At 39.5% G+C, this 27,656-nt stretch overlaps 1 protein-coding gene across 4 annotated transcripts in view; it reads right to left on the reverse strand.

Annotated features, from left to right (window-relative positions):
- Nucleotides 1-27,656, reverse strand: part of KCNN2 (potassium calcium-activated channel subfamily N member 2) — a 442,631-nt gene that overhangs the window by 77,257 nt on the left and 337,718 nt on the right. For all 4 annotated transcript variants that reach the window (XM_072728789.1, XM_072728791.1, XM_072728787.1 and 1 more), the window contains one exon: nucleotides 24,120-24,538. In XM_072728789.1, coding sequence (XP_072584890.1) covers nucleotides 24,120-24,532 — 413 coding nt within the window. In that variant the 5' untranslated portion in view covers nucleotides 24,533-24,538. The remainder of the gene's footprint in view (nucleotides 1-24,119; nucleotides 24,539-27,656) is intronic.

Below are 27,656 nucleotides of genomic sequence, written 5' to 3' on the forward strand. Positions count from 1 at the left end.
GCAGAGGGAGAAGCAGGCTCGATGTGGGACTCATCCCAGGACTCTGAGATCATGACCTGAGCCAAAGGCAGATGCTCAACCACTAAGCCCCTCAGGTGTCCTCAGTAAAATCATTACAGAAATATTTACATCCTTTCTAACTTGTGAAACTTTAGTAAAGGAAAGGCAAAAACATAATATTCAATGGTGCTCTAACTCGACAACATAATTCAAGCTTACTTAAAAAGAAACTCCTTTACGTTGCTAATTTAATGCAAAAAAAAAAAAGGCTGCTTGATATTTAGAACTGTCTATGGAACAAGCTTTATTCATTTTTCTGTTCCTCCTCATTTCTGAACTTTTCAGAGAAGCTATGGAATCACAAAACCGAAAAAAGACTACAGCTCATCTAGAGTCAGATACAATCATTTCATGGGCATTAACCAAAGGGAACATTACCCTCTCTTCTTTTCCCTGCAAACCAAAGTCCAGGGTTGGTTCTTCTTGACTAAGGAGAATATGAAAATCTTTGTCTTCCAGCTATTTTTAGGAAGAAACACTATTTGCTCATTTCTGCAGAGGCTAAATGAGTAGACCGAAGACTCATTCTCAAAGCATTGCAACTCTTTCTCCTTCCCATGTGAAATAAAGCAAAATGATGCCCTGAGCAGCCAAGAGGCAGAATTGATCACTTACTAGGACAATGAAAAGTGGAGGTAGCACCCAGCAGGAAGGTGACCCCCCCACCCCCACCCCAAGGACAGGGTTGAAGCAGATGCTATCAGGAGAAAAAAAAATACAATCGAGCTCTGGAGTTTGTTTCTCTGAGCTGCCCACGAAGTGGAAGCAGCAGAGGCAGAAAGACATTGACAAGTGCTCCTGGACTGTGACAGGTCACCTAGCAGAACCCGAGTAAGTACCAATTTTCTCCACATTCCCACAACATCCAAGGGGGTATATTCACATAGGTGCCCCTAGATCAGCCATCCCCTCAAACATTTTTGAAAAGAAATGCTTTACCACTAGTTTTTCCTCTTGTACCGTCAGCTGTGCTTACGAGTCAAGGCCACCTCTGGCAGAAATTGTGTGCTCCTCAGGCGGATCCAAAGCACACGCTAGAAGGGCTGCTGGGTCTCTGGGAGATGCAGGAGGGAGCAAGGCGATCAGCATTTGCTGCTTTCGCCCTGCCTTCTCTGCACCTGCTCATCCCTGTCTGATGTCCCTGGGGGGCTGGGTATAAGCACACGGTTTTGTTTGGCTTTGAATGCCTGTCAAACCCTTCAACCCTCTGAGGTCTGAGATCTGAGCTAGGGCTGTAGCGTCGTGTCTCACCCGTCCCACCAGCAGCAAGATGGTGTAGCAAACTCCAGCACTCTCTCTAGCACATTCCCCTGGTTTGTCACCTATTTATGGAACAGTTACATGTGCCCGGCCCTGGGCTAGGCACGCTGACTCATCTACAGAGGAGTCCACACAATGGCACCTGTCATTGTTCTGAGCTAGGACCTGAGACAGCCTCACCTGGTGCAGAGTCTCTATGTGGTTGACAGGTGGATACATGAAGCAATGCAGGAGAGAGAAATGACTCTGCCTTAGAGAGCCTGTGGTCTGCGGTCTGACACAAACAGCCATCATAGTATAGTCCCAGGTGGATGGTGAGGAGAGGTGCTCAGGTAGGGTAGATTCGAGATGAAAACACATGAGAAGCTCCAAAGAGAAAGAGACATAATTGCAACTTAAAATCTGTATTCAAGGGTACCTGGGTGGCTCAGTGGTTGAACATCTGCCTTTGGCTCAGGTCATGATCCCAGGTTCCTGGGACTGAGTCCCACATCGGGTTCCCTGAGGGGAACCTGCTTCTTCCCCTGCCTATGTCTCTGCCTCTCTCTGTGTCTCTCATGAATAAATAAATAAAATCTTTTTAAAAATTTGTATTCAAATGTAAATAGTTAATTGAACTACTCCAGGCATCATCACACAGAAGCGACTCCATTTTTGTGTCAAGTAAACTCTGGTGCCACTAACCAAGCTGCCAGATGATTCTCATTTCTTAGTCTAGTGAGGGTTAGAACAGGGGAGGAGGAAAGTCTCCCCAAGAAACTCAGGTTTAGTCAGCCAGGAAAGACACTATAATTTTTACGGTGCTCTGAAAGAATTTTAGCATATTTAAAAATAGAAGAAACTGGCCCAAGGACAGAATAGGCTTTTTCAGGAGTTGGTAAGGGCATCCTCTGAGGTTCTAAGTATGGCTCGAATGACACTTTGTATAGTTGACAGGATTTAAGAATTAAATTAATAGTTGGACAAGATAACCTTGAAAATCCCTCTCATCTTCCAAAATCCTGTGACTTGGACACAAAGATGTGCGCATTTTAGGACTGTTGGTGTAGGTCATGTAGAATTAGGAAATGTGGAACCTGGGGCACTTGGGTGGCTCAGTGGTTGAGCATCTGCCTTCAGCTCAGGTCATGATCCCGGTGTCCTAGGATCGAGTCCCGCATCTGGATCCCCAGAGGGAGCCTGCTTCTCCCTCTACTATGGCTCTGCCTCTGTGTCTTTTATGAATAAATAAATAAAATAAAATCTTTTTTAAAAAGGATTGTGGAACCCTTGAGATGTGCAAGAACAAGAGTGTATTAACTCCTAGCTGAATCTTCCTAATAGTTATGAGTACCTGAGGTTGCAATATCTTGAGATTTTTGCAAAGTTCAAAATACTAAAAATCATAATAGTTAAGCTCCTTATTCATACCAAAACCTTGGGTAGAACAGACTAATATCTTCCATTTATTGAATTTATTGCCATTTATTCACCAAGCTTGTTCTCCATACATAGCTTTATGTCCTACTTCATAGAGAACAAAGGTGATATATTGAGGATTCACTTAATTTCCCTTTCTTTGGGGAATGCCTGGCTGGCTCAGTAGGTGGAGCATTTGACTCTTGATCTTGGGGTGTGAGTTTGAGCCCCATGTTGGGTGGAGAGATTACTTAAAAATAAAAAATCTTTTAAAAATAAAACGTTAAAAAAATGTTCCCTTTCTTTGGGTCTTACCCTATCTCCGCCTCTTCCCATCTCTTTAAATGAAGGTGGTACCTGAGCTTGTCTTAATGACCTTATTTTCTTCTTTCAATATCTTTTGAGCATCTTCAGAATAAATCCCTTCACTGCCCCCTCTTCAACTCTTTCTTCCTGGGTTCAGCATATCTGTAGGTCCCTGTAACATTCACACAAGTTAGAGTTTCAGATTCCTCTCAGATGCCCATATATCACTCCCTCGGTACCTGGCCCACGGAAGGATCTGTAAAAAATTAATAAAAGGAAATCTGAGAATGGAAGCAGATGGCCAGGGGGAGGAGCTCTCACACCCTACACTCTTGTTCAATTGCAGCTCCTACTACTTTACTACCAGTGGGAAAAATAAAGGTTTTCCTTTTCCCCTAGCAACAGCCCAGCCAATGAGAGGCTGTCACAGCTCAGCCAATGAGAAGCCACCATACTTCAAACTCCCCCCCCCATTACTCCCGCTTTGCTCTGTAAAAGAGAGATTCTCCCTCAGTTCCATAGATTCGCCTACCCTTTTGCAGTAGCTTACTTATCCCAGATCGTAATTCTCTGCAATTCTCAGACAAAACCATTTGCGCTGGTGAAACCACTGGCAGTTTCATTTTTAAGGTTAACATATCCATCCCTTAGTCTGCCCCCCCCCTCTAGCCTCTCTCCTGGTTTTCCTCTTCCCAGCTGCCCATTACAACAGAGCTGCCGGGGTTCTCCTTCCAAAGTGCAGCAAGCGTTTGCATTACTCAGATATCCTAAAACCTTTCCAGTGTCTGTTGGAGAATTTCCAAACTGGTGGATGTAAGCAGTGGTCCAGGCTAAGGTTTCCAGAGGTATCTGAGATGCATGTTGCTAGCACAGAGACTCTGGATTTAAAAAATACCATATATCTCAGTAAGTCATTTATTTTTATTTCAATTCTCTTTGGGTCCTTCTGAGAAGTCTAAGAAAAAGCATCCATTTAGGGCTAGTAGGTCAAGATCCAGCCTTCGACACTTGCTAATATCCCTTTTGTGACAAGCCTACAGGTACAGCTCAGAGCATACCTGAAGGAACAGTGTCAGATCAGAATTTAGTAATGGTGTTGGGTTGGCTGGATTTATTGAAAGCAAGTAATATAGGTTTATAAGTTCCTTCTTCTCCAGTAAAAGTATTTTAAAAAACTAAATGTCAATTTAATATGCATTCTAATAAAATAATGCAGGTGATGTGAATGTCATGAAGAAGGCATTTGGGAGCAGGCCTACAGGTGAACATCCAGACCCCTTGGCCTCTTGGACATCAGCCCCAAATTAGGTGATCTCCACCACAGCTCTTCATAAAGTCTTTACTGTGGACATAGCTGCTTTCTGCCCCCCCTGACCATGCCCTGTACTTTCTCTTATCCATACCCCTTACTTACTATGCTGTTCCTGCAGTACTAGTCTACTTCACTTTGGGCCCTTCTGAAATTCTATTTATTTTAAGCCCCAAATCAAATGTTTTCTTCTCTAGGAAGTCTTCCACTAAATCTCAACATTATGATTGAATCATCCGTGAGCTTGTCCCTCAGCTGTGGTACTTACTTTATTTTCTCTCATAATAGAGTTTGTTTCCAAATTTACCCTACAACAGCTGACTCTTGAACAACTCAGTGCTTAGGGGCACTGACCCCCCTCACCTACCTATGACTTTTGGGTCCCCCAAAACTTAACTGTTAATAGCTTACTACTGATGGAAACTTAGCGGTAAGAGTCAATGAACACATATTTTATATATTATATGTATTATATACTATATTCTTACATAAACTAGGCAAAAGAATGTGTTATTAAGAAAATCATAAGAGAAAATACATTTATAGTGGTATACTGTATTTATCAAAAATATCCACATAAAAGTGAACCAGTACAGTTCAAACTATGTTATTCACAGATCAACTGTATATTGTAAATTCCTAGAGGGCAAAGACTATGCCATTTTTATATTTATGCTCCTCACAACCAAATAGGAATGCCAACATATATATTTGTAAATGACATAATGGGTAAAAATTTTCTATCTCGTCTTGTTGCCTGATCCAGAGCCCATTTGTAGCTTTTTTTGTTCTTTTGATAAAATGAATACCTTCAGAAATGGATCTTAATATACATATGGACAACTCTAACTCGAAAACAACTTATAACACACTTCTTAAGTCCCCTGAAGAGGTGAGATTTTTATTAGTCTCCTTAATTAAGCTCATAGGATTCAGGGTTTTGTTTTGTTTTTCCTTTGTGTGTGTGGAGGGAAGGAAGGAGGGGGGAACATGTGGGTGGGGAGCTGTGTTCCAATCTAATTAGATCTGAGGACTTAGGGAAAGGACCTTAAGAATTAGCAAAACATCCAGAATTAACCACTCATTCTCTCATCTGACAATTATTGACTGATTGCTGGCTTTGCTCCAGGTTTCATGCCTGGTGCTATGTAGAGAGAATCAAAGCCACCAGCCCTCCACTGCAGGAGTCAGGCATGAATCCATTACACAGTGCTCCACGAAAATGGGGCTATGTACCCTGTTGCTTTGCTTCAGGGGACTCTCAACTGACAATTAATAAACTTATTGAACACCAGTATTTTGCCAACTGGGTCCCAGGGACTTGTATACTTCTCTGTTTTAACTTTACTTGCCACAGTAGATGATTTATGACTTTCACCTCCTAAGATAGTATCTGGCCAATCAATAATGACCAGCCCTGAGGCTCATAAAACTATGGACACTAATGATTATAAAAGTGCTGATCATTTGCTTGGTGACATGCCAAGTGACCTTGGTAGAACTTGCTTTTCTGAACACTTACAGTCAGATTTGTACCAGTAACCTAGGAGCCTTGGATGATGGTCTGCTCTGAGACAACAGTTTAAGGCTGAGCCCAAAGTCAGTTGAAGGTTTAAACACGTCAGACTCAGGAGCTTGACCTCATCACCATAGTGGCCATGATGAATGATCTCACCCTGAATGCAAAGGATATTCACAAGGGAGTGCTCAAATTTTTAATAGATATGTGTGTGTAGATATATGTATGTGTATATGTATACATATATACACACACACACACATAATATATATATGTATTGTATATAATACATAGCATACAAACATAACTTAAGCATAATTTAATATATAGTATATATACTATATGAAGGTATATACCTTTTTGAATGCCCAGCCATTTCTAGTCCTGAAGAGATCTGCACATACACAGGCTTTTTCTCAGTTTTTTGGAAGCCTAAGTCATTCTCAGCCAACTCCCTAACATGGAGATGCCACCCAGAGCGGCTCAAGCTCTCTCTCTGATGTAGTCATATTTTCCCTTTGTGCCTAGTGGTCATTTTAGAAAAGACCGATGAGCACAATGGTTTTAATAGAAAACCACTGAGCAAATACCAATAAGGAGAAACTGGGAAACCTAACAGTGATTCTAAGGCAGTGCTTCCTGGCAGAACATACCAGGAAAATGCACTTGAATTTGAATAAAAGTGGGCAAATTACAGATACCTTCTTTTAAAACTTAATCTATGTTAACAAAGCTTAACCCACATGTGGGCTTTCTTTCTCTTCTTTTTTAATGTTTCACCTAAGTATGTTGGTTCACTAGTAACCATAACTCAGGATCTCCTCCTTTCCAACAATCTATAAAAAGGAAATATAATATATGCTTAAATCAAGAACATCCAAAGCTATGTGCAAAACAGATTGGAAGGTGGTTAAGACAACTTAAGGCTGTACTGGAAAGGTACAGAAGTGTTCAGCATTCAAAAAATGAACTTGTTTTGGGAAAGACATGTGATGCAATTTTAAGTCACATCCCACCTGTCTTAAATATGAAAAATGTATCCATCCAAAACATTGGGGAAGGAAAGGGGAATATTATTTCTACGTTGCTTGAAAACTGCAATGAAACAACAGTCCTCTGAGGCCAGAGCAGCCTCAGCTGAAAGGAGATGAATCTACAGGCACTATGAAGGATCTAATGGAATGAGGAAGGAAGGAGGGGGAGTGGTGATATGACGATCATATGAAATTCTTACCAGGCAACAATGCCACTGAAGTTTTTGGATCATCTATAAAAAATGTTGTGTGAGCAATTTCTTAATATAAAATGTTGCCACAATCATGACATTGTTCCAGATGTCTGGTACCTTTGCTAAATTACAGCTTCCTCCTTTCTACTCTTCTGAAGGATAAGCATTATGTTGATGGAAATGGCAGCAATGCTTACAAGACATAGCAAGCAAACCTCATGAAAGGACAGTAAAGATGCATCTAAGAAAATCAAATGGGAATTATTTTAACGTCTTGCTGGTGAATTCCTCCCATGTTAAGCAACATAAACTAATTTGATAGGAACCATACTGAATTCAGAAGCAGAGACCATAGGACCAAGACAATTGTGGTATTTTATGATGCTATTTCATTACATAACAGATATAAAGGCCGTTTCACCTTGAAAGTGCCAAGACTAAACAGCACGGAGTCACTGCTTTACCCACAGCTCAGCGTACATGTTGTGGAGAACAACACTGCAAAGAAGACTTTAGATTATTTTCCTGGTCAAAGGAAAGTCATTCTGCCAATGTTCAATGACTTTTGAAAGCTTTGGTTCTAAATCCATCCCAGGATCTGCTCCTCTACCACTTCCAGATTAGATTTCTTAGTGACTTAGTGTTCCTACTGATGTTACCCAAGTCAGTGAAGTCAGAACCAAGAGTCCTCCAATAGGGCAGGGCCCTTCTTCCATATCTTGCTGCATTAGCTTTAGGTGGATAGAGGAGGTAGTCCTTGTTTAACATATATGAAAAATGAGTTCTACTGGGTTCTAGATAGAACTAGTCCATATAGCTTAGGTCACATGTTATGTTAACATCCATATGATACTCATACCTATCACTTGAGCCAATGTCAATGTTTCTTCCTTGGTCACCACAGTACTTTAATATTTAGTCATTAAATATATTATAACGGCTAATAAAAAAAAACCCTCCTCATTTAAGCTATGACAAATAGAAATTCATCGCCTAAACCTCACAGTAAAATTAGAATTTAAGCAAAACTGGATGAAGGGCCATGAAAAAAACTCTAATGTTATCTTTCAAATAGCCCACTTGGAAACCCCTGCACTGCTGTAGGGATATCTTACTTGAGATATGACTGTATGAGGAATTAAACCTGATGAAGCTCATGATGCTCTTTTTCAGAGGGCTGTCTTTGGGATTCTCTGAAGTTCTTCAGACCATGTTCAGCAGCACTTGCTGGTGCATTTCCAGCAAGAGCAATGCTAGGTTACATATTACTATTAATGAGACTTTCAGGAAGTACCCATGGCACTAAAATACACTGTGGGACTCAATGGACTGAGTTAGGTGACAAGGAGACAACAACAGTAATTTTAGAATAGTAGGTTTTGAGAAGGAAAAGATGGAATGCTACCTTAGGTGTGCTCATGTCATCTGCATGTTTCTCTGCACTGCTCTATCACTAATGTCACTTCAGGATGGGGTTCCCTCTGTCCTCCCTTTGCAAATCCCGGTTAGTGACTATAACACACAGATGCTGAAAGCCCACAAAGCAAAACACAAGATAAAAGACTGCAAAATTCTGTCAGGAGTCTATGTGCTCCAACAGAGTAAATAAAAATACTTCCAGGCTGAACACTGAAAAGGGTTTCAAGCAGTGCTGTATCATGCCTGTTACATTTCTGCGAGGTCTTCTGCCTGTCAGTTTAGCATATTATGAAGATTTCAGATTTCCAAGACCAATGTGCCTGCAGTCTTCAAAAATTCAGCAAGTAGCCACAGCACTAAGGCAAGAAAAAGAAATAAAAGGCATGAAATTGGAAAGGGAGAAGTAAAACTGCCACTATTTGCAGACCACAGACAGAAACCCTGAAGCCTCCATCAGAAAAAATGTTAGAACTAATAAATGAATTCAGTAAAGTAGCAGGACATAAAATCAATAAACATGTGGCATTTCTGTACACTAACAATAATAAGCTGTCAGAAAAATAAATTAAGAAAGCAATCCCAATTATAATCACATTAAAAAGAATAAAATACTGAGGAATAAATTTAAGCACAGGGATGAAAGGCTTGTACACTGACAACTTTAAAATACTGATGAAAGAAAGTCAAGACACAAATAAATGGAAAGCCATACCATGCTATGAACTGGAAGAATCAATATCATTAAAATGTCTATCCAGCTCAAAGCAATCCACAGAGTCAATGCAATCCCCACTAAAATTCCAATGGCATTTTTCAGAGAACTGAAACAAATTATTATAAAATGTGTATGGAACCACAAAAATTCCCAAGTAGCCAAAGCAATCTTGAGAAAGAAGAACAAAGCTGGAGGTATCAGGCTTCCTGATGTCAAACTACACTACAGTTATATTAAACAAAACAGTAAGTTTTGGTCATAAAAGCAGACACTAAGATCAATGAAACAAAACTGAAAGCACAGAAATAAACCTCCATATATATGGACAATTAATTTATGACAAAGGGCCAAGAACATACAATAGGGAAACGATACTATGTTTAACAAATTGTACTGGGAAAACTGGACAGCTGCATGCAAAGGAATGAAATGGATCACCACCTTATACCATACACAAAAATGAACTCAAAAAAGATTAAAGACTTAAATGTAAGACCTGATAATATTAAATTCCTAGAAAACAAAAGCAGTAAGCTGCTTGACATGTATCTTAGTGATATGTTTGTGGATCTGACTCCAAAAGCAAGGAAGACAAAAGCAATAATAAACAAATGGGACTGCATCAAACTAAAAACCTTCAGTACATTGAGGAAAAACGTCATCAAGATGAAAAGACAACCTACTGTATGGGAGAAGATACTTATAAATCATATATCCAAGAAAATGTTAACATCTAAAATATATAAAGAACTCATACAACTCAATAACTTAAAAAAAAAAACCCTGATTAAAAAGTGGGCAGAGGGCAGCCCAGGTGGCTCAGTGGTTTAGCACTGCCTTCAGCCCAGGGTGTGATCCTGGAGACCCAGGATCGAGTCCCACGCCAGGCTCCCTGCATGGAGCCTGCTTCTCCTTCTGCCTGTGTCTCTGCCTCTCTGTGTCTCTCATGAGTAAATAAATAAAATCTTAAAAAAAAAAGTGGGCAGAGATGTGAATAGACATATTTTCCAAAGAAGACATACAGATGGCCAACAAACACATAAAAAGGTGTTCAACTTCCTTAATCATTAGAGGAATACAAATCAAAAAGCACAATGATATCACAAAGATATCACTTCCCATCATTAGAATGGCTATCAAAAATATAAGAAATAAATGTCAGAGAGCATGTGGAGAGAAAGGAACCCCAATGCACTGTTGGGAGGAATGTAAATTGGTGTAGTCATTCCAGAAAACAATACGGAAATTCCTTAAAAAATAAAGAATAGATCTCCCATATGATGCAGCTTTAGGTTCTTTATTCGAAGAGCATGAAAACACTAATTTGAAAAGATATATGCACTTTTATATTCACTGCAGCATTATTTACAATAGTCAAGATATGAAAACAACCTAAGTATTCATCAACAGATGAATGGATAAAGAAGGTGTGGTATATACATATGCAATGGAATTTTACTCAGCCATAAACAGGAATGAAATCTTGCCATGTGCAACCACATGGATGAGCCTTGAAGGTATTATGCTAGGTAATGGAGAAAGACAAATATCATACGACTTCACTAATATGTGGAATCTTGAAAAAACAAATGAGCTAACAACAACAACAACAAAAATACAAAACAAACTCAAACAGAGAACAGATCGGCAGTTACCAGAGGGGAAGGGGATTGTGGAGCGGGTGATATGGGTGAAGGGGGTCAACTGTACAGTGACAAATGGTAACTAGACTTTTGGTGGTGATCACTGTGTAATGCACAGTTGTCTAATTATAATGTTGCATATCTCAAACTTATGTAATGTTACATACCAATGTTGACTAAAAGAAAAAAATTCAGCAAGTGCTATTTTTGCCCCTGCTTCAAAGAAATTTTAAATTAACACAGAGTTGCTCATTAAGCTTTGTTAACTTACTAAATAGTAAAACTCTAATTGCTTTCAAATGAACCAGTTTCTAGAAGATACTAAAATCAAGACATTAGAATTTTTCCCCATTTAAGATACATTATTCCCATGGGAAGTATTCTTTATGTCTCTTGGAGAGTTAAACTCATGACATGAAGTTACTCATGAAGCATTAGTAGTCAGCCCTCTATTCTTCTGATGGGCACACATCTGTGCAGAAACACCTCGCAAGTCCTCATGGAGTGATAGTAATTGTCACTGCTCTTGATCTGATAGAACTAGAAGACTCGTAAGATCTTACAAGACCCATGTATTAAAGGGTTCCGGGCCCGCTGGGATCAAGATGTTACTAGACATGGTCTTTATCCTTGCAGTTTGATTCAAGCAGGGCTTTGTATCCTCATTGGTACAGCATGGAGAATACCCTAGGCATTCAATACTTTGACACTGGAGAAAATTCATCCCCTCACCTAGCCAGGATCAGATGAAAGTTTGGAGCATGTTATGCTAGTGACCCAGGACGTCTTCCTGTTCTTCTTCAAGACCACACCAACCTGCCTATCATGGCACCTGCATCCTTTCTACAATACAACTGCATACCTATCCAGAACACCTGCCCCATCACTATATGTGCCAATGACAGGATTCCAGAGGACACAGTAGGTGAACGGTAGATGAGAAGAGGAAGAAAAGCTATCAGTCCATAAAAAATGAAGAATCTTTAAACAGGAATACAAAGCCTGACAGACTCTCAATTCACAGGGACATCCTGAGCTTCTTAGAACCTAAAGAACCAAAGCAGGACCGCCTGGGTGGCTTAGTGGTTGAGCATCTGCCTTTGGCTTAGGGAGTGATCCTGGGTCCTGAGATCAAGTCCCACATCAGGCTCCCCTCGAGGAGCCTGTGTCTGCACCTCTATCTCTCATGAATAAATAAAATTTTTACTAAAAAAAAGAACCAAGGCAAAAATGCCTTACCGTCCACTAGAAAGCCCAGTAGGCAAACGAGAAAAATAACAGTAGTAAATCTAAGAATACTCGTTCCTTTTCAGAAAATACACACAGTAAGCCAGATTTCTAAGGGCTGGCCATCACTAAGCCAGATTAAAATTACTGACCAAAGCTGATCTTTCTGTATTGGATGTTTTGTTTAGTGATGCTTTCTGGGACAAAAGCATAAAATTACCCCAAAATAATAATAAGTGGAGATTCAGGATGATTCTCCATAAATACCTAACCCAGCTTTGGTTTTGTTAAAAACAGAGAGCTTATGATTACTAAAATGCCCAATCACATGAAATATTAGGAACCTTTTACTTAAGTCAGGAAAGTTATTAAATTTAACTTTTCACTCTGATCACTGCCAAAAGGTATTTTCTTCCAATCCAGCTTGATCTGAATACTTTGTGCCTTACTTCGTGGCTTTCATATTTACAGACCAGACCATGATTCTTACATGAAGGTTTCATAAGAAGTTCTAAAGCCCTGACACTAGATATCACAAAGTCTGCAAAAATTTATTTTTAAATTGTATCCTCGTCTGTTAGACTATTCAGTACAATTCTGTTAAGCTAAAATGGCACTCCTTACATAACACAGAAAGCTTTTAGAATATTAAATCTATGACAAACAATAGATATTAGGAGTGGCTACTCAAAAATCTCTTGGCTCCTGAGCCAATGTGGAAAACTGAATGTCAGATATCAATTGCCACTTCCCTGTGAGTTGTACTATGATATCCTGTCACTCTGATACAAAGCACACTATGAAGAAAAATCAATCAATGGTCATCTGGTCAGGCAGCCCATGGCTAGAGCATCACTCTTCCAAAGACATGACACCAGACTGTCAGAGAATTCAGTGAGGTCACATAAAGGGGCAGGAGGAGGAACTTGGTTTTTAACAATCTTTAGCTGTATCTCTAAAATGGGGTCACACCTGTCACAGACATTTACCCTTGGTCATGAAGATACCTGTAGATCATTTAAAACAAATTACTGCCTAAATTGGGAAGAAAAGAAAAGAATTTTAAATATCCCCATTAGAAGCAAGTCAAGAACCTAAGGATTAAAGTGATAGATGCTCTCTGGACTTCCATTTTCACAGTGACTACCATCATCATAGCGATGCAAGACCTGGACAGATATTTTTCAATTCAGGTTGAATAAACAATGTGCCTTGTTCTTTCCTCACTTTCCTGTAACTAGCAAATGGTAGATACCAGAAACACAAGGCTTTAGGGTAGCAAAAGGCAACAAGGAGAAGCATACAAAAGCAGAAAAACTTAACAAGGGAGTGTAGCCTTTTCAAAGAGTTCACCATAGCTCCCTGGGTGTGTGTAGCTGGCTTTTTATCCCCTTGGCTTTCAGAGGCAAAGCAAGACTGCTTTAGTGAAAGACAAGTATGCATGGCTTCAGAAAACCACAGCATTCAAAAAACACATGAATGAAAATGGAAAGACAAGCTGCAGAAAATATTTGCAAATCACACATCTGAAAAGGCCCAGTAATCAGAACATAGAAAGTTCTTACAATGTAGTAAGACAAACAACCCAGTGTAAAAATGGGCAAACGCTTTAGATGTTTTGCTGAAGAAGGTACACAAATGGCAAATGATCACATGAAAGGTGTTGGCCATCACTGGTCATTGGAGAACTGCAAGTTACCACTACAATAAGGTACTACGTTGCACTCACTAGAATGGTTATAAGATTATAGAAATAAATATATGTGTGCATGTGGAGATGACCCACAGTGTTGTCAAAGCTGTGTGATAAGAAGCGGAACCCTCACAGAGGCTTGATTTCTGACAGGAAGGCAAGATAGTGTGGGCCACTTCTAGATGTCTCCCCAAGAAAAATAAAACCTGTCTTTCAGAGACTTCTGTGCACAAGTTCACAGTGAGTCTAGCCATCACAGCCTCCAAGCAGGAAACCTTCTAAAAGTATATCAACTGGTGAATGAGTGGACAAAGTCTGGCGTATCCTTATAGTGGAATACTACTTGTCAATATAAAGCAAACTCAATGCAATGACAGGAATGAACATCAAAATCTTTAAGCAAGATCAAAGAAAACACTATATATTATCTGATTCCATATCTATAAAATGCTCAGAAAAGCAAGTCTATGGAGACACACAATATAACAGTACTTGCCTGGAACCAGAGGAGCAGAGACTTCATGCAAACGAGAACAAGGGGTCTTTTGGGGGGTGATGAAGCTTTTAAACCTCAACAGAGGTTAGGGCACTGGGTGGTTTAAATGTCTGACTTTGGCTCAGAGTATGATCCTGGGGTCCTGGGATTGAGGCTCCTGTCAGGCTCCCCACAAGGAGCCTGCTTCTCCCTCTGCCTATGTCTCTGCCTCTGTGTGTCTCTCGTGAATAAATAAAATCTTAAAAACAAATAAAGGAAAATAAATAATTTAAAAAACTCAACAGAGGTGATGGTTGTATAGTTCTCAACACTTACTAGAAAATGACTGAAATAGACACTTAAAATAGGTATAGAAGCTATATCTCAATAAAGTTGTTTAAAAAATGGAAGAATGACAAAAATCCTCTTTTCTTCTTACATTTTAGTCAAAAATATGGTGAAACTCTGCATGAGGTTTTTTTTAACTCCTTTACTTATTCACCAAGCATTTCTTAAGTAATGACCATGTTCTCAAAATGGCTTTGACCTCACCACCATACTAAGTATCTGAAGATTGCGCCTTTTCCGGTTAGCCTAGGAATTTGTCAGTGATCAGACTATTTATTAATCCGTGGGCTTTTGAATCAGGGACAAAACAGGGCTGGACGTGGCAGAGTGGGAGATTTCAAGGACTGCCATTCCCCTTTGTGAAGGCTAGGTATGACTCTGCCTGGCTGGCAAGCACCAGAGAAACAGTTCATCTAGTACTTACTGGGGAGTCCAGCCAAGCATCCTGCCTGAACAACAGGAGGTGCTCTCTCCCCCATCATCAGCTCTGGGATATAATTCTAAAACCCACTTCATTTCCTGAATGGATAATCATAACATGAAGCAAGCCCATTAATATGTACTAAGGTTACAAAAGTTTAACATTATGATAGAAGGCAGATTTGTCCAAGCTCTGGAAATGCTCAAAATTTGTTCATTTTATTGCTTATAAAGGCACTTTTCTTGTCGCAAATTGCTTTTGTTTTTTTAATGCTATTTTGCCATAGATCACATTAAACATAAAGGATATAAATTTTAAAAAGAAAAAAGAATGTACAAAATCCTGCAGGCAAGTGGGGAAAAGTTGAATTTTCTCCAGTTGAGCCTTATAAATGTTTAAGAAATATATTAATTTTCTTAAAGATAAAATAGCATGAAATGTCAGGGCATCTAGATTTAGACTTTATATTTTTTCTTTTTATCTGGCACAGTTATTCTGAAGCTCCAATGCATAAGAAAGCTGCATAGTATTGCATACACACACCCAAATGTACTATGTGGATTTTCCAAAGTTAGTAGGCAATCAGGACCCATATTCTATAAAATCTGTACATCAGCATGAATGTCAGGATGGGAAGGACTATAATTAATTCACTATAAGACCTGCAAGGTTAGATTTCTGAGCTATTTTTGGCTTCATGTTTGTTGTTTGGTGTTTTGTTCTTGGGTTGGTTTGGATTTTTTTGTTTTGTTTTTTTTTTTGTTTTGTTTTTTAGCTTGAATGCTGGTATTTTCAAACTGTACTTTTCAAAACAGGATCTCAAAGTATCTTGTCAACAAATATTAATTCTCATTGTTTTCTTGGGAGATTGATAAAAAAAAAAACCAAACAAACAAAAAAAACCAAAAACAGAACACCAAATCATATCTATGGAGGAATGAAGAGAAAACTGAACTTGACAAAGTATTGGCTTTTTTTTCATAAGACTTTAATGATCAATTTATTTGGCAAACAGTATACTGAGCATTGATGCTTTCCAAGTCACAGATGCATGATGAATGCTTTCAAACTGCTGACTTTTATAACTTGAAAGGGCCCATTTTAAAGTTGTGACTCATTTATGAGTCCGAAAAGGCTATATCCGTATGTATGAATCAGACTCTGGAAGTCTAAGTTTACAAAGTAACACATTACCATCAACTACAAATTACAAATCCATTGATGAAATGCTTAGAGTTTACTTAGCAACAGCTGAAACTTTAAGTGGTAAGAAATAATCTAATTATCCAGTACACCATGATCAATCAAGGTATTAGCAGGATGCTTCCCCAGCATTGCAATGGCTATTTTATGACTACTTTGACAACTACTGAAGAAACTTGATCCCAAGTAACATGCTTCCAATTTAAGGAAATCAACAGAAAATAAAGCATTTCTGATGGTCAAAGTTTGAAAAAGTGTAGACCTCCCAGTGAGTCTCCTAAAAATATAAAATAAAATCATGGATGGCAGATCAAGAAAGCAAGCTAACATTCGAAAACAGCTCCCTATTTCACATTTCCCTGTGGTTGATCCTATATAAATACATTTTTGAAATAAATAGAGCAAGTGAGACTCAGATGCCATTTATTTATTCCACCTTGAAAAACTGGCTTATATCATATTAAAAAAAAAAAAACTAAAACTCCTTTGAAATGAGGAAGTTCAAAATTCGAATCCAGATCATTTAAACATTCTATATAGTTTATCACCTATTAAAAACTGAAGTTGTTTTATTCAAAATCATGCTCTATAAAGAAGAAGTCAAAAATGTCTGAGTTTAGAAGAACAGATTCACATCTGGTTACAAAAAGGTAACCACAACAATCCTGACTTAATTTTCTAAATGTCAATAATGACCTTGCAGGAAGAAGGGTATATTCACGTTACCTTAGTATATACAAAAATGACAGGGTATTCAGGACCTGTATGGGATGGAAAGTGGAACTCCAAATCATATATCCTCTATGAAGTGGTGCTAAAATTGGCCCTTCTCATCCTGCAAGGGCTTTCCTTATCGACTCCTTCGTTAATACTGATGTTGGAAGACATAACAAATCCTTGTGTTAAAAGCAGCTATTTTATATAAAGTTTATGTTGGATACAATTTTATTATGGGACATAATTTGACTATAATATTCCACAATATACTGTTATAATAAGGGAATTTCAGCTGCATTTCAGAAATCATTTTGGCATTAAATTTCATTTCAGGCAATTAAAAAAATGTAATGTAGGAGACTATTAGTGACAATTTTCTTAATTATTTTAAAAACTTAACTAAGAAAAAAGAGAAATCTTATGTGATTAATGCAAGAAATAAAACATATTTTTAAAACATATATTTAAGACTGAATAATAGATTCTAAACACAACTAAAACTCCATTCCTCAGTTGTCTTTGATAATTTTTTTGTCTTTGATAATTTAAAAAAATAAATACTGATTTTATAATATATATTGTTATATTATAAAAATAAATATTTCTATATAATAAATACTTATTACCTATATTTATCTATTAGTTTTGAATGGTGAAAAGAGTTTATTCTTAATCTGTCTAAAATGCAGTTTAGTTTATGAGAAGCTCTACACAACTTCTTCCATTGTTCATTTCTCCAATTTTCCCACTTGGGAAAAGGGCAAACCATTCTAAAGCCATTTTGAGAAGCCTTTTTGTCTTAACTAATGCACACTAGTTAAGGCATACTTAAGCACTCTCAAAGATAAAGCAATGAGATAAATAAGAACAGCCAATTTAGGAGTATCTGGGTGGCTCAGTCAGTTAAGCACCCACCTCTTGGTTTTGGCTCAGGTCATGATTTCAGGGTTGTGAGACTGAGCCCCATGTTGGGCTCTATGTTCAGTGCGGAGTCCGCTTGAGATTCTTTCCCTCTCCCTCTGCTCCTCCCCCTGATGCTCATAGGCATGCTCACTCTCTCTCTCCAAAATAAATAAAATCTTAAAAAAAAAAAAACAGTGAATTTACCTGACCATGAATGTCTTAACTAAATTAATCTTTTCTAGCAACAAATAGGACCACGCATCTGACATTTGTACATTTTTACGTTATTACAGATTGTTTGTGTCTGCTTCTTTCCATGGTAATACTGCCACCAAGGTCCCCAGCTCCCCAAGCTTTACCCTTTCTTTCTGTCCATCCCAAACTCAGCCCCCACATCCACATTATAAAACTTGTAGAAATCAGGAAAATAATATTGTGCAGAAAGTTAAAATGCCTTTCCATCTCTGAAACTTCAGTTACTGATATGTGCCAACTCTGGTTCCCAGATGTGGCCAAGTCAACGTTCCTTTCCTTGCCTGGATACATCCAAAGTACATACACATATAAAATCTTCTGAGAACCCTTATAGGGGAAAAGAAAAAAACAAAACAGAGCAAAACACTTTCCTTTGTGTAACACAGCCCCGGCCCACAGTATCCTATCCTACCCCTTTGCAAAACAGTTTCCTCAAAACCATGTCCAGTGAAGCACACACTTGCATTGAACACTCACCCATGCTCTTCACCAAAACAGTGAAGCCTCAAAAGGTCAAAATGGGATAATTCCCAGCTTTCAGGACCCCAAGCTATGGGGTTCAGACTTCCTGTAAAACATAAATGTTCCTGAAAGTTCTCTTGATACACCTGATTCAATGCTGTGGTCTATGTCTGCAAGACCAAAAAAATCATTTTAACAGCATCAGGTCATACTTTATGGGTTGTTTTATAAGAAAGTGTTCTTTCCAGGCTTGAGATCCACCTCAACATAAAGCCAAAACAAAACCAGAGAGAAAAGGGACACTGGTCTGGGGCAGCCTCCGCAACAAATGTAGGCTACAGACATAATGTCATATACTTGCCACTCAGCTTCTTCCTGCCTTCCACAGAAGAGGGGGTTAGGGGTAGGAGAAGGGAAGGAGAGAAATAAAACAAAAAAGGAGTTTTTATTTCTTATAGGTAAATCAAAAGTACATGATCTGTCAGGAAAAATAATACCACCAGGAAGAGAAACATCCTACAGGATGTCCTCCTCATCAGTACGCAACATTTTTTCAGAAACCTCTAAATGTGCTATGCTCTGTGGAAGGAGAGGGATAGGTCTGTGAAACAAACTTCTCCCAAGAGCCATGTGCTTCTCTCTCTCTCAAAAGCTCCCTCTTTTAACCATTTTCTTAAAAAGATTTATTTATTTATTTGAGAGAGAGAGAGAGAGAGAGAGAGAGCTCACACATGATGAGGGGAGGGGAAAGGGAGATAGAATCTTAAGTAGATTCCAAGCCAAGCATGGAGTCCAATGCAGGGGTTGCTTGATCCCAGGACCCTAAGATCATGACCTGTGCCAAAATCAACAGTCAGCTTCTTACCCAATTGAGGCACCCAGGTGTCCTAAAAGTTTCCTCCTTATAAAAAATATTCCTAAACTTGTTCTAATTTACTAAGAAGAGAATGTCTATGAGGTATGAATCCTCCTTTACTATGGAGAGAATAGTGGGGTTCATTCAAATCCAAATCCCAAACCAAAGAAATAGGAAAGCTGTGTTGTATGAAGTACTGCAAATTTAACAGGAGGAAGGAAGGAAGGAAGGAAGGAAGGAAGGAAGGAAGGAAGGAAGGAAGGAAGGAAGGAAGGAAAGAAAACATCTAAGGAAGGGTAAGATGTGAATGACATCTATCAAAATCAACTTTGTAAAAAATAGGGCTAATTTCTTTTTTTCTTTATATCTTACAAGTTACTATCTGGAGATTTTGTGCAGCAAAATGGGAAATCAAATGAAAAACAAAGTGTAGAAAATCTACTATCACAACACTGGTTAATGATTTTATTTTCTTTTGCACATTTGTACAATTAGGAAATGTTACCTTTGGAAGAGGAAAGCCTATCGATCCATTTAGTTTGCAATGAAGCAATTAAGACAAAAAGAAGTGAGCTGGTTGGCCTGAGGGCACACAGCCCCTCCACTGCACCAGTGGAATGAAATCCCAGTGTCCCAGTCCAGAGTCTGTTCTCCCTCCCTACCCTGCGATGCCACAGTATGTTCCCATTATGTAACTGCTGGCAACAGACTCTCAGTCTTCATATGAAATGGGAAGTTTTCACTTTCTAGTGTCTTTTTATATGAACACAGGACTGGCCTTTCACCTAACAATCTCAGCATGTTAAAAAACACACATACTTTGTGCTGCTAGGAAGGTGTGGCACAGTTTGCCTTAGGCATTCTGAATGTAGTGAAGATGGGTTCAAACAGTTAAGATGGACCACTTTTGAAAAGAAAATGTATGGGATGTACACAGTTTTGAGGCCACTTATTTCCTACCCTTGGGGAGCAGATGCACGAGGGACCACTCATACAAATGTATATACGGTTAAACTATGCTTTTATCCCCAATGTAATATTACCTTTAATTTTCAACTAAGAGTAGTTTTCATAAACTGGGTTTATCAACTAGGATTTTCCATATTTATTCTTCAAACTTTATAGGTACATCCACTCCAGAAAATATCATAAGCCTCTAAATACCATGACAGCTAGCAAACAAAGCCCTACCATAAGGAGTCTACTTTTGTTTGAAAAGAAAACTTTAATCCTTCAAATGCCACACCTATGAAGAGGTCTAAAAAAGATTGAGATACTTGATATTAAAAACTAATCACTACAGAATTTCTTATCAAATAGGCAGACTCAACAAATATGCTGATCTCAGCTCCCTCCCTAAACCCCATTAAAATGACGGTAAATAATTTTAAAAGAGACAAAGAGCACAAACCCATAAGGACAGCAAGAATGAGTGGCAAGACAGTATTAAGAGAGCTCAAAAGCCAATAGACACATAATCACTGACTTACCTGACTTGAGGAAGGAGAATTCTAGACCTGGAGTGGTGAAAAATCATGAAGCAACCATACTGGAATTGAGAACCAACCCCCTATCCCGCCCGAAGACTCAGTAATCCTTGGTACCAGTACCTCTGCAATTGGAGATTGGGACAGAGCTTTAAATGTGAGGACAGCTTCATATACCAACCACATAAAAGCAGTTAGATACCTAGATCCCCTTCTCCAGTTTTTGTAACTATAGTACCTTTTTCCAACTGGCAAAAGCCTAGAAGTTTGTTGTCTGGAGAGGCAAAACACAAGGTCAGTGGGTTGACTGCAGAGTATCAAGCATCATAGGGAGTAGGCTACTCTACTACAACTAGGAAAACAAAGGTTCACAAATTAATGGTTGAGACCTCTTCTCTGCCCTTTCAGTTCGCAGTATGCTCTCACCTAGGCTTACACTCTCAAGGCAGGACAGGAGAAGCAACTTCCCATGCCTGTCAGATTGCTCAGAGGAAACAGAAAATACATCAAGATACTAAAATTGGTGTTCTGTACCCGCCACCCCCAATGATCCTGTTGGAAAGCCCACAGTTGACAGCTTTTAGATTTGCACAGAAAGTTCCACTCACTCAGCTCTTGAGTGTTTCACTGTCAAGTATGAACAGACAGTTAGGTTACCTAGCTACTCAAGGAAAGCTAGAAGCCAAAACCAACAGAAAAATGAATCTTTGGGGGAAACAGTACATATACAAAGGGAAAAAAAATCTCAAAAATTATCATTAACATCTATGAACACATAATGTGTCTAAGAACAAAAGTACAATGCTATTTTCTTCAAAGGGGGGCACTTAGGGACGAAAAATGAGACACTGGAAATTCATATACATTAAAAAGAAATTAAATTCCAACAGAAAGCATGGAAGATAAGACTAAGGTTATCTTCCACAGACAGAGCAAAGACAGAAACAGAAAATATAAGAAAGAAAACAGAGAAATTATAGAACTAATACAGGAGGGCTAATATCCACACAACAAAACAGAGGAACAAAAATCATTAAATAATTCAAGAAAACTTCCAAGAGCTGAAGGACATTAATTCCAAGATTGAACAGGCCCATTAAATTCCCTACAGTCCTCCAGATTAAAACAGATTCACACCAATATGCGTCCTGCTGCAACTGTAGAACCCTGATTCCAAATTTCCAAGGAAAAAAAGGATCAAAAAAAATGAGAATAGTAACAGACTGATGGATCCTGGATGCCAAAGGAAAATAAAGCCTTCAATATTCTGAGCAAAAGTGATTTCCAATCTAGAGTTTTATATCCAGACCAATTATCAAAGAAGCAGTAAAGAAGAATGGCCATTATCTGCAAATTCCCAAAAAAATCTCTCTCCCCCCCCTCCATGCTACCTTTTCTTAAAAGCCACTGGAAGATGAATTCTGCCAAAAATGAAGAAAAGGTGGAAAAAGACAGAGAAATGGGGTTTGAGAAAAAAGGTACCCAATATACAAAGATGCCAGAGGAAATTCCCAGTGTGATAGACAAGCAGGTTAGAAGTCAGAATTGGTTTTCAAGGTGAAATTGACAGACTGTTCAATATACATGGATCTGGCCAAAGAATACTTACATAATCTGGAAGAATGTAGGAAAAATAAAAAGATGTGCAGAAAGAGCAAAATGCTAATAAGATACTACACACTGTTCAATCACAAATGCGGTTCACATCGTCATGAGGATGTGAGTGTGGAATGTAGATCATTGGTGTTTACATAACTTCTTGGGAAGATGGTAATTACTCTTCTGGGGAGTAGAATCTTAAAAGTAGTATTTATGTGTGAAAGAAAACAAAAACCTCAACTTTCATAAAATACTAGATGAAAAACCTAGTAGTGGTAGCAAAATAAGCAATATTATTCAGAAATATGAAGAGTAATCACCAAAAAAAAAAAAAAAAAAGACTAAAAGATCTTTGAGTGGTTGCTTCTGGAAAATCAAAATGGGGAAAGGGAATTGTAGGTTTACTATTTTTGCAACAATTCTCATACGGATATTTTTTCTTCATTAAACCATCTGTGTACATGTATACCTTTGAACCTGCAAAAGCTAAATTTAAAAAAAAAATCCAGTGGCTACAAAGAACATCCTAATATTTAACAGTTCTATAAACTACTAAATCGGTCCTGTCTATTGCTAATTTCAACTTGAATTTTCTTAACCAAGGTCACATGAGGTTCTCCCCTCATTAGGACAGAGGTCCTCCTATTTATGTAACAAATCTATTTTTGTTTGTTTGCTAAATGGCAAACAAACTAATTTTTTAGTTTGACGCTACTACTAATTAATTCAGATTCACTGGATGGCTCCTAAATTCTGAGAATGTGTGTCTAGCTCTAAACCACCAGAGCATCTCAGACAATAAAACAAATACATACCTCCCCTTCTCTCTAACTGCTGAGCTCAATAAAAAACCAAGTATTATACCTATAAGCTCCTTATCAGTAATCAGGTGGACACTGTGTAAATAAGCACTGCAATCAACAAACCACACTGAGGTATTTCCTAAAGTTCAGACAGCCCCAATCACCACTTTTCCACTAGATTTCTGTCTCAACAATAATCCATACTATGACCAAAATGAATCAGTATTACCATTCAACAGACATTTCAAATGGAAATCTCCTATAAAATTCTTAGGTCTCCAAATTTTGACACCAATTATAAAGACAGCCCTCACTGAAAACTGATCAAATCAGAAAGATAAATACATAATCAGGGCACTTGGGTGGCTCCATTGGTTCAGCGTTTGACTCTTGATTTCAGCTCAGGTCATGGTCTCAGGGTTATGAGATCAAGCCCCGAGTAGGGCTCCATGCTGGGCATGGAGTCTGTGTTCAGGAGTGCTTAAGAATGTATGTCTCCTCTCTCTCTCTCTCTCTCTCTCTCTCTCTCTCTCTCTCTCTCTCTCCCTCTGCCTCCCCAAAATCCCCTGCCCTCCCCTCGCACTCTCTCCCTCTATTAAAAAAAAAAAAAAAAGAAAGAAAGAAAGAAAAAAAGAAAGACATAATAATCAAGGCATTACTGTAAGAACAAATGTTAAGTAAAGTTTGGTCAGGCTCGTTTAAAACACCAGAGAATCCAACATTTTCAAGAATGAGTCACTGCGTGCCTCTGGTCTGAAATGTGTTCTTCCTCCCACTTCCAAATCACGTTCCCAGGAAAAGAAACAAACTTACCTTTCACAAGCTCGGACAGTCCATGCGGCAATTATCCATAACGAGATACTAAACACCAAGAGTACAGTTCCTGGACAGATAGTCATTAGAGTCTTCATAACAAAACGGGTATTGAAGTTTATCTTATTCAGTGCTCCGATGCTTCGAGAGGAGGCATCGGTGAAAAGTTTGCTATGTAAGAGCATGACTCTGGCGATCAGATAGAGTCTTAAGAACATCGGTATAGATAAAATAATGTCCACATCGGCGGTGGTTGTGGATGGGGCATAGGAGAAGGCAAGCCGGGCCGTCCATGTGAATGTGTAATTCCCAGGTATGGGATGGATAGCACACACCAGTATTTCCAAGCAGATGAAGAAAATACGCTCATAAGTCATGGCTATTCTCCAGTCATCTGCTCCGTTGTCCACCATGAACAACTGAAAAAATAAAGTAGAAAGTCAGCTTCAGTATGGCATGAATGGTCTACAAGGGTTAGTGCAGAGTTGAAAGATACATAACGCATGACTCTTAGCGACTGTGGCGAGCTAACGGGTGTAAAATGCTTAAATGCTAGCCAGGGACGCTATTTTGAGAAAATGGTCTTGGCACGAAAGGAGGACTGCATCTGGCAAAAACCGAAATGAGAAACTTGCTCCACGGGAGCTGAAATTATTCTGGGGTCGATGCTCCCGCAGGATTGGGTCAGTTACATCATTTTAAGAGAAGGGGTTTGGGGGCTGATGGGTACGGCGATCCTGCCTGGATGGAGCCGTACTGGACTTTGCCTTAGGAGGAATCTGTTCTCCTCATCAAGCATCTGGATCTAACCCTTTCCTCAGTTCTAACCATGTTCCAGGTGGAATCTATTTACAGTGCCTCTGTGGTCAGCTGTAGCCTGTAATGCAACTGCACATGAGCGCCCTTACAGGAAATCTCATCTGCTTCGGGGACAAAATCACAAGGGACCACAGACAAATGGGGCAGAAACATTTCTTCCAGCTTCTCCACCTATTAGTCTACCTTCTCTTGTCTTCTCTTCTTCCTCAGCCTTCCCTTTGATTATTAACTCACTTCCAATCTTTCTTTAAAGATTCTTTTTTAGAAATTTCTAACACTCCTCACACCACAGTGAAAGAAAAAGGAAATAGATGTGTAAGTAGATAGAGAAAGAGACAGGCAGGCAGGGGGACAAGAAAAGGGACAGGAAAGAAAGTTTGCTGTCTTCACTGGCTTCTCAGTAAACAGGTCCACCAGGCTCTGGGAGTCCGTAAACAACCAGAGGCATCTGGAACTGTGCGGTGACATTTCTGACTGCACGGTGACTTGTGGGGGCTCTGGCATTTAGAGCCAGGAAGCCAGGGGTGCCAACCACGCTGCAGTTCTGGGAGTCCCACGCACAAGAAGGACCTGTCTGCCAGAATGCCAGTGGCGCTCCCCCACTAAGAAAGATGACATATTCTGTGCCTTTTGGTAAGTAGGAGACTCTTGGGGAGCAGTAAGCAGAAAGCATGAGATGACAGTCACCCAAATGAGAACAGTGCCTCCTCAGGTAAATGAATCGCAAAGGAGGTGAGCAGAACAGGTCTGCTCCCTGGCTGGATCCCATGTACTCTGCTCTTCTAGAGTCAGGAAAGCCATCTTCCCATTTTGGCTACAAATTCTCATTCCAAGTTAATTAGTCTGCAGGGCATAGCTATTTCCCATGGTGCTAGTCCAACACTGCCATCGGTGGCACTTTGCAAGGACAGGAATCTGACAACAAAATTTACCTGGCACCTCGAGGAGGTGGATAACCAGCAGAATCTCTCATAAACATACCAAATTTTAACAAATTCAGTTAGATTGGGCAATATAATGGCTTATGGCATATGCCTTTGTCATAAGTTTTCATCTAGGGACCTTGCAATGTTTGACAAATGCTAATAAACATGGTATTTTTCCAGTTTCCAGTAAAGAAACAGATCACAAACACAGAGCAGGCCAAGTGGGCTATAGAAATATCCTTGCTCAGTCTCGCCACTTCCAATAGCTCGTTGGCATTAAGGAATAATATATACAAAAAGACTGTACTGATATAATAGTAGGAACCTGCTCAGCTTTGCACCAGTGAGTGTTTACTGGGTACTGTATAACTCTAAAGGAATGTGATCCCAAAATTTCTTAAGATGTTTACATCCAAAAGAATGTGCCCTCAAACTAGTTACTCTGAGAGGCTATATACATTCCAAAGATGCTGTCACTGCTCTCTTTAGAAACTGCTGTCAGGGCCTGGCACAAGCCACATAAGAAAAACAGTTCTGTTATTTAAATCCACATTTCCATTTCTACTGAAAACGGTATTACCCAGCTTGATTGTCTACTTTCTTCACCAAACTTGGCTCTGGATGCCTTGGCAAAAAAGTCAAAGCCACCCCCAAAAACTCCACCCCAAGACTCCAGATAGCCATAAGCTGTGCCACAGATTCTGCGTGCAATTCCAAGATAGCCTTTCCACATACCATTCTGGGCAAGAGCAGCATAAATGCAGAAGTACCTTCCGGGATCACTGGGGAAGAAATGCCAGGTTAGGTGAAGAATTTGGATACTGCTCCCCAAGAGTCTCCTAACCTTTCCAGGACTGGCCCTCCCTCCATTACTCACAACACACCTGCTCCTCTGACTGCCCACGCTGCTTCTCACCCATCACTTCACCTGGGATCTCACCAACAGCCTAAGCAGCCTCCCCCTTTCATCTACAGGTGGGTCCGCCCAGGTAACCTCCAACCCTGGATTCAACAACCAGGCTGCTACAGGTGGACTGGGGCCACCTGTGCCTTTGTACTCAGCTGAACTCTCAGTATCCCACGGGACCGTTCTCCCATCCTCCCCAGCACCTGCTCTGAACCATCATCTTTTCCCCTCACCATCTCTTGGCACCCCTCTCTCTCTCAACAAGCTGTGCCCCCAAGATCAGAAATGCCCTCTACTTTATACTTCAGCAAGTTGGTACTTGCCACATCTCACCTTTTTCTGCTTGTTTTCCTTTTCTTTTGTCCAACCTGTCTAAAGCAATACTGCACCCCAAACCAGGTCTTCTGCGCTGAGAACAGGGTTTCTGTGCTTCCTGCCTCAGCAGAGTACACAAGTAAGTGCAAATCTCAACTGTGAGAAACGAAGGAAAGCAAACAAACAAGAACCCCCACTGGCTCTGCACTGCAGGTGATACTCATTTTCTCAACTTGTTTTCAGAATTCCCCCAACACACCGCCCATGGGGCTTTGGCCCCCACCAGCCCACTAACACTATTCTTGTTAAGGACACTTGAGATACCTTAATTATGAAATCTAGCCCTTCCATCTGACTTGTTACTTGATCTACCTGACATCAATCACCACTTCCCACCTAAAAAAGATCTCTTCTCTCGGCTTGTTTCATATATAGTTTTTTTTTTTTTTCATCTCCTGCCACTGCGAAAGATCCAACCCTTTCCTTAAAAAATCCACCTTTCTCCTCCCCAACCAAGTGCCGCTGCTCTACTATGTCCATCTCTGACTTCTATCATTCTGTCCTATCTTG

This window comes from Vulpes vulpes, chromosome 12 (genome assembly GCF_048418805.1).
Source record: "Vulpes vulpes isolate BD-2025 chromosome 12, VulVul3, whole genome shotgun sequence".
Classification (NCBI taxonomy): Eukaryota; Metazoa; Chordata; class Mammalia; order Carnivora; family Canidae; genus Vulpes; species Vulpes vulpes.